The following is an 8,220-nucleotide window of genomic DNA, read 5'->3' on the forward strand; positions in this document are numbered from 1 at the left end:
CTTAAAATATTGGATCCACCTCAACCCCTGGTTGTCTCAAACCATGAAGCGAAAAAGTATACAAGTGGGAATTTAGCGGGCTATATCAACTTTGTTATTCAAATCAAAAATCACAACTTTGAAAATATTATGACTACTAACATGACAACTTTTAACCATGATTATTAAATAATTTCTTTTATCTTATATTAAACATTCATGAAATATTTTTAGTAATAAAAAAATTATCGAGCCTGTTTGCGAGCTTTCGAGCCGAGCTTAAGGTAGCTCGGCTCGGCTCGTTAAGTTCTCGAGCCGATCCCGAACTCGAGTCGAGCCCTCTCGAGCCGAGCTTTGACCGAGCCGAGCTCGAACAGTTTGCGAATCACCCTGGCTCATTAACACCCCTACAGGCTACACCCGTGTGCACTCGTCTCTTCTCCCCACCAAGGCACCAGCCACCAAGTACTATCACGCGCGCCGGCCACTCTATCCTTTCTCATCCTCGTAACTTCCTCTCTTTTGTTTCCTTTCTCTCTGTCAAACTCAAACGTTGCTCTCATCTCTCACTCTCTGTCTCTCTCGTCGTCGGCCGTCGGACTCACTTACCGGCAACTGCGCTCAAAGCCTCAACTTAAGTACTTATCGGGACTGCACTCAAACTCTTGCCCTCTTCGACTTCGATTACTGGCAAGATTAACACCACTTTGATTTCGATTGTTTTCGTTATTCAACGTTCTTGCTTCTTCGCCGTTCAACTATTTATCGACGACTGCGCTCAACTCTTGCTTCTTCGACTCAGGTTTTTTTTTCATTTTCTGGTTCAATACTCTGGATTTGCTTTTTTTATTGTTAAATCTTCTTTGATGGTTTAGTATTTCATTTCTACCGTTTGGTGAATTTCAATTTTTAATTGTTAGTTAAGGATTTATTAGTATATTATTGTTAGTTTATTGTAATTGTGGAAATAATTTATAGTGAATATTTCATTTTGGGGGGTTAATTTAAGTTGAAATGCTACATTAACTTTTTTCCTAATCAAGGTTTAGGAGCCCTTACTGTATTCTTCTCCAATTACAATAACAATTCTTTGCTTTTGCGTGTTTGTGTTTCACATTATCTCGGAGTCTTTCTCTGAGTTGAGAGTGTGGTAAAAAAGACTGCAAATTTCTAATACGTGTTCTTGGGGTGTTAGGTGTTAGGAATTGGGTTGGATTCATGAATAATATATATAGCTTTGACTTTGCTGTAAAGTTGTTGAATTTTGTTCGAGTGTAAAATGGTGTTTTGCTTAAATTAAAAGATATATACTTAAGGCTTTAATGGCTAATGTTCAGTGTTTAGTCCCTGATGTAGTGGACTCCTTTTGTAGTTTGGACTTCTTTGATGTTTTGCTCGTAGTTTTTCTTACAATCAAGGTGTGATTTCAGATAATTGTTAGATCTGATACAAATTATGTTTTATATATTGGATGTAAATTTAGCAAGGTCATGGCTCCCGTAAGTGGCTTCCATAAAATACCTGTTTTTATGTTGAAAGTCGATAATGATTGAAATTTTTGTATTATGTATGTTAATTATTGCATGTTTTAGCTTCATTAATTTTACTTGGAGTGTAGTAGATAATATCGCAATATTACGCTACCCCTGACCTTGGATCCTAGATCCGCCCCTAATTGCAAGGCATTACAGGGAAGTACTTATTTTACTATATAATTCAAGTTTCTAATTTAAATTTTGTAGTTTAGCATTCAATATTTGTGTAAAAAGCTTTCAATTTAATTCAATATATATTATGCTCACTCAAATTACAAAAAAAAAAAAAAAAAAAAATCAGATTCTGGGGTTTAACGCCACTGATATGAACAAGTTTTGGTTCCTCCCGCGGAGGAATTAGACAAAGCTGGAATTGAGAACTTTGAAGTGGGTTTTTTTTTTGTCAATGATTAATTTCCGCCCTAAAAATTTCTTATAATCTCCCTAAAATAGGTAGTATGTAACTTTCATCATATACTGATATTTAATGTTTGGTTTCACCCTAAATTTGGACTGTCAATTGAACGAGAGATGTTTAGATTTTGCAGACTATAAATAACACAAATAAGGGAGTTTTGGAATTGCACAAAAGATCAAGATGTCATCAATCAGAAATGCAATCTCGAAAAGGGCGTATAAGGAGCGATCGCAACCGTGAGTCTACTTAGTTTAGTTCCTCTAATTTAGCTTAGTTCATGAAATCTTCTTTTGTTAATCATGTCTTTTTTCTTGTTGCGGAGCAGGGCTTCAAGGAAAAAGTTTGGGTTCCTTGAAAAGCACAAGGACTATGTCATCCGAGCAAGAGAATTCCATAAAAAAGAGGATACATTGCGAGTAAATATTTTTCCTTTTCGTTTCGAGTTCCTTTACTTGTTGAACATTTAAATGTCGATTGTTTGTTTTGGGAGTTGTGCTGTCGATTAACTGTTCATATGCATCTCTAAAATTCTATTATTGGTATTTTTTCAGAGACTCAAAGAAAAGGCGGCAAATAGGAACCCTGATGAATTTTATTTTCGCATGATCAGAACTAAGACAGTAAATGGAGTCCATAGACCTGAGTGAGACTTATCTTAGTGCTGCAAAAAATTTATTTTGTTTTTATTGTTGTGTAGTGTTCGTTTTGTTCTCATTATTTTGTTTCTATGTAACCTTAGGAGCGAGGCAAACAAGTATACACCTGAAGAACTTTTGTTGATGAAAACACAAGACATAGGTTATGTGCTTCAGAAAATCCAAAGTGAAAAGAAGGTAAGAGTATTGAGCGTAATATTGTGGATTTTCTGTATTCTTTTGTGAAGAGATACAAATGTTTGCTAACTTTCTTTGTGGTTTATGTTGTTGATTCTATGCTCTCTTTGTTTTCAGAAAGTTGGAAAGCTTAAAGCTATATTACATTCTTTGGATATTCGGCCCTTAAGCAAACACATTTACTATGCAGAGGACAGGTTTGTGCTTGAACCATTGAGTTTACGGGATGAGGCCATGGGGGTTAAGGTGGGGACTGAGCATTCCCCCTTCCCCCTTTCTCTCTATTTTTCACTATGTAGACCAGTGGAACTGTCTTCTCTTTCAGTATCCCTTGTGTTCATCCCTGTATTTGTCAGTCCCCTATGTCTGTGATATGCTTTGGTGCCTGTGAATTGAAATTCTTTAATGCTTTTCATCTCGTCCGTCTAAAGTGACCAAAGCCAAGGTGCTAACTTAAGAGCTCTAATTGAGGTGTCTGGAAACCTTTGTATCACAGTGAAGAGGCTAATGAGATACAATCAAGATCCTCAAAGAAGGATGAGCTTCCTACATCAGGGTCTGTACCTTATGCTATCAAGAGGTATAGGCTTTTTACATTTTTTTTGTTGTTATTGTTTTTTGAATATTTTGGCACTTTTATCCTGCCCTTTTTCTCCTGATACAAGAGGATTGATTATTTCAGTTAGATATTTGCTTTGTCCATCTCTTTTAGACCTTGTTTTGGCAATTGCATTATTTTTGGGGAATGCTGAATTTAGCTGTCTTAAATTGTTTTAAAAGGATAAGATACCTTATGGATTTTGAACTCTTGAACTTGGAGGATGCTCAAATGTCCATGTACCTTAGATATCTGGCCAACTTGCCGTCTGATCAAACTCAGAACTCAAGATATTGGGCCTTTATGAAAAGCATGACTGCAGGGCTTATAGGCTATAAGGGGTCTTAAGTGATCCCTGTTTTCATATATATTGTTGTGTGATACCACAATAATGGAAAAAGAGATGTAAGATTTGAAAGATTTTGATAGTGGGAGAATGATTTGTGATGAAGATTTGTACCACAATTGATGGCCTGGCTTGTAAAAATTTGTGATGAAGATTTGTCTCATATTTAAACATTAACCTACCTTTTCCAATTATGTAAAGAACATGCAATTAGGGAGGGCAATCCCTGACATGACCTGATAACACGACACGAACCCAACTTGAAGTTACTGAGAGCAACAAGAACCCAACACGAACACAAATGACATGAAGTCAACCCGATTAATTACATTTATCATAATCCAACTATTCCACTTTTTATATCAGTTTTGATACATTTGGGGGCCAACCCGAAAACGACAAGAAACCAAACACGAATACGACCCACTGACAAGAATTGCCAGCACTACATGCAATGCATGCAAACTGCGGAGCAGAGGAAGATGGATGTTTCTAGGACAATGGTGGTTGAATGGTTGTAATTTGGGCGTTGTTGTCGGTGCAGTGCGAAGAGGGGGTTTTATTAGATCAAAATAAGTGAATAGTGGTTATCTGGTGGTGGTTTGATTGACTTTAGTGGTATTGTGGTAGAGAGTGGTGCTCTGGAACCTAATTATGAGGATCCCCTTTGTTTTTGAGGTAGGAGATAATGAGAATACAGAGAGATTGATGTTCTTATGTTCATTGTTTGTGAGGAGGGTTTTACTTTGGGGGCAAGGATGTTTTGTGCTTGAGGAAGTAATGTTTGGGTTCATCTGATGCCTACTCATTCAATGAAGCTATTTTACTTGGTGGTGCTGAATGAGATGTCAGGATAAACAGTCACAAAGCTGTGTTAGACACCAATTAGTAAAGAGCTTCTCAGTATATGCTCCTTGGTTTTTCAAAATGGTACTCATCTAGAAGATTCAATTGCATAATGTGGAACTCTTCATATTTTACATATAACAAATGGACAAGTTTACAATCAACGTGATATGAACCTCGGCAGGCTTTGCATAAGCCTAAAGAGTAAAGAAACCACTAGGCCACTGGCACAATGTATATTTCCCACGTGAATTTGACGTTGAGAATTACTAAACTCAACAATTTGCAGACCTACTTAGCTTGGGTAGGCTAGTGATAGATTGCTAGTGATTCAAAATGCCTGGTGTGCTATTTTATATCATTATTTTGCTAAAAATTAAATTTATGCATGCACAAAAATATGCATATACTATAAAGTACTCCCTTCACTCTATTCCATTTCCTTTTTAGTTACAAGCTTTTGGCCTTCCTTTCAATCAATTTCCTTCAATAATAAAATAGGTGCCATATTTTTTATTATATTTTGCTACCTTTTGTGCTAAGTGCATTATTTGATAGTATTAGTTATAATATCTGATGAATAGATTTTTATTAATCTTAGAATGAGAAATGATTTTTGATTTTCAATTAATCTTTTGCAGTAGTTTTTCCTTTTTCTCTTTGGTTTATTACTTGGAATAAAAGTGCTTTTTATTTCAGAATTAGTTTTTACCTTTGAGTAGCCCATGAGTGGGGGGGGGGGGGAGTTGTGTTATAGGGTAAGTTGTGCTGGGGGAAGAGTGGAGAGATCGCATGGGTGAAGGCGACTGGGAGTGGTGGGGGAGTTGTACTAGGGTGAAGAGGACTGCACATTGAGGGCTGCAGTTGAGGGCGACAACGCTTCCTTGTATAAAATCTTCTCCCCTGTACAACGACATTTTGCCCATGACTTAAGCTCATTTTAATAATATTCTTTAATGTCGTGAGCATTAGACCTATGTTTTCCTTCACCTTGATAAGACAAAGATAGACTCCCCATATTGAGAAAGTCCTCTACTGAGTCTCTATAGGCTTCAAACTGGGGAAATTATTTTGCTACAAGATGTGGTGAATGATTCACCACAACATTGGAGCAAAACAATGGGGCCATGAGGGTCTTAAACTTGCTGAGTTAGCTCCAACTTTAACTCCAACCTCAACATGCTTCAGGCATAGGGCTCCCAAAGAACATCATTCTTTATGCAAGGGGAAAATGTAGTCTATTTATCAGTAAAAAGAATTCTCTTCAAATAAGAACTTTGAAAGAAAAGAAGTCTGTTTCAAGGAGTCTTCGGGGTTTATCGCATCAGTAAGTTGGGTGAAGACCTGTTGCGTCTTACTCCTTATGCTCCCCGTGTTGTGGCAAATCCAGCGAAGAGCATCCAAACCGGAGGTAAGAGAAGCGTCGATGGTCCCATTCTCTTAACTTTAATATCCAATTTCTTTTGAAGTTTGGGTATGTGGTATAGAAAAAAGGCCTTAGAAAATAAATGTATCGAAAATACCAATTAAAATCTAAGTTATGAAAAAATATATCAACATAAACTAAAAATACAAAGGATAAAAAGAATAACTAAATTACATTACCACAACGAGGTGTTGCCCTTACTGGATTTCCTGTTATTCGATTTGTACTAGTTCATGTCGTGGTAGAGAAAAGCCAACAATGCTTCTCCCCACGCATACAAAATCACCTCATTCACATATGAGCTCAGGCGAATATGACCATTGTGGGACGGGATGATCATGCAATGCACAACCATTAGAATAACAATTATCCTTTTCTATCTTGGGCTCCTTCGTACTTGTTGCAATTGTTTGTAGATTAGTTAAAGAAATAGATTGGCATGCAACTATGTGGAGTGAACTTAGTCATCATTCCATGGATTGAAGGCTTGCAAATCTTGATTATCATTGGGGTTCACCGGCTTGCCCACTATAAACAATTCGGTTAGAAAGAGGACGTCCTCTAATGTAGGGTTCATTCTGATCCGCTGATCATCATAGACAAAAGTGAAACCATAAGCACCCTTATCTTCATCTATCACATAATAGTAGTCTATTGTTTATGAAATTAGAGCACTCAAAGAATATTAGTCTTTGCTCTCAGTTTGCACGCAAACCTTCAATAAATGGGGAAGGCAGCTATCATTGTCATTAGATGCGATGACTTCATCTATGGTTTCCTTAAATCTATCATCCAACTTTGCATAAAATTTGCAAACTTTAGGAATTCGACTTCTTACCCTCATTTCCTACAATAATAAACATCTCCATTTAGCGCATGCAATGCCAAAGTTCTTAAGAACATACAGTTACCATCCTATCACCCAAATTGTTCTCCTTTTAAATTCACTACAGGATACCATCACCCAAACCGTTCTTTCAATCAAAATTTAAAATTTCCAAATTAAATTTACAAAAAAAGTGAAAATTGAATATTAACAACCCCACATTAAAAACCCCTGAATCGTATAATTCACAGAATATAAACAAAACAATTAAAGAAAGTACCTTTTGCGATTAGATTAGTATCACTTATATAGATATGAAAGAAGTATTCACTCCTTGCCGTATGAGAATCCGGAATTTTGCCGTATGGAAGAAAATCAGATTCCGATGCTTTTGCAATTGGGGTTACGAGGGAAGCTATGGGGGAAGCTATGGAGGTTACAAGAACGAGAATGAAAGTTATGGAGGTTATGAGGGAAGCTATGGGGGAAGCACAAAATAAAATTTTATGAGGGAAGCTAGGGAGGTTACGAGAACGAGCACAAAATAATATGTTATGGGGGAAGCACAAAATAAAATGTTATGGGAGTAAGGTCAGGGTTTGAAACACCTGTGGACATATTAGCACTTCGAGTAGATTCGTGATTTCTATAATTCAGTCTTGGTGATGCTGAAAGCTTAAATTTTAGACTAGTGTAATATTGGGTGCATCCTCTTCACCTGAATCATGCCAAACTGATCTTATTGGAGCTTATTTTTATAACCTATTGGCCCTTTTGTGAACTTATCTGATCTTATATTCCCGAAACTTATCTTTTGAAGGTGAAGATAACACACCCTAATGTTAGTATAATGTGATCTAGGTTATCCATAAAAGCTTTGGTGATATTTGATGGCTTTCTAGTGATCTCTACTGTTTGTTGCTTGTCCATTGCAATATTTGAATTAATGCTTAAAGGATTTCAGGCATCTTATAAATTATCCTATGTTTAATATATTACATTTTCTTGGATAGAAAAACAGATGCTTCCTATAGGGAGCTAGAGGCAAGAATGAAAAGAATTGAAGATTTGGAAAAGGTCCATGCAGAGATGGCTTTGCAGAAAGAGCTACAGTATCAATTCACACTTTTATTATGATCATATCATCATTTATACTATTAGTACCTGCCAAACAAATGAACAATTATGGCTATGGCTTATGATTTTGCTAGGAACTCAGTGAGATTAGTGAAAAATTATAAAAACTGCAAATATAAATTAAAGGGGTAGATTGTATTGCTAATTGGAGTAATTAGATCAACGAAATATTCACATTCAATAGGCGGACTCTCCATTTTATTTCATTTTTCTATAGTTTCTAGATAGTTCTTTCTGCAGCCTCTTCCTCTTATTTTACTCATTGATCTTTATTAT

At 36.4% G+C, this 8,220-nt stretch overlaps 1 protein-coding gene across 1 annotated transcript; it reads left to right on the plus strand.

Moving 5' to 3' along the window:
* Positions 1 to 410: 410 nt before the first annotated feature.
* LOC104898101 (probable U3 small nucleolar RNA-associated protein 11) lies at positions 411 to 7,944 on the plus strand. Its single transcript, XM_057391725.1, has 8 exons — positions 411 to 781; positions 2,054 to 2,168; positions 2,258 to 2,348; positions 2,484 to 2,575; positions 2,672 to 2,765; positions 2,883 to 2,962; positions 3,262 to 3,345; positions 7,821 to 7,944. Exons 2-8 carry the CDS (start codon positions 2,113 to 2,115, stop codon positions 7,942 to 7,944), a joined length of 621 nt encoding a protein of 206 aa, XP_057247708.1. The 5' UTR covers positions 411 to 781; positions 2,054 to 2,112.
* The last annotated feature ends 276 nt before the right edge of the window (positions 7,945 to 8,220 follow it).

The sequence above is a fragment of the Beta vulgaris genome, chromosome 1 (genome assembly GCF_026745355.1).
Source record: "Beta vulgaris subsp. vulgaris cultivar EL10 chromosome 1, EL10.2, whole genome shotgun sequence".
In the NCBI taxonomy this organism is placed as follows: Eukaryota; Viridiplantae; Streptophyta; class Magnoliopsida; order Caryophyllales; family Amaranthaceae; genus Beta; species Beta vulgaris.

What these genes read in the sequence shown, in the direction of transcription:
- LOC104898101 (XM_057391725.1), top strand. Translation starts at nt 2,113, where the DNA reads ATGTCATCAATCAGAAATGCAATCTCGAAAAGGGCGTATAAGGAGCGA. An exon ending in AAATCCAAAGTGAAAAGAAG is followed by an intron (nt 2,766 to 2,882) that starts GTAAGAGTATTG and finishes CTTTGTTTTCAG; the next exon opens with AAAGTTGGAAAGCTTAAAGC. An exon ending in ATTTACTATGCAGAGGACAG is followed by an intron (nt 2,963 to 3,261) that starts GTTTGTGCTTGA and finishes TTTGTATCACAG; the next exon opens with TGAAGAGGCTAATGAGATAC.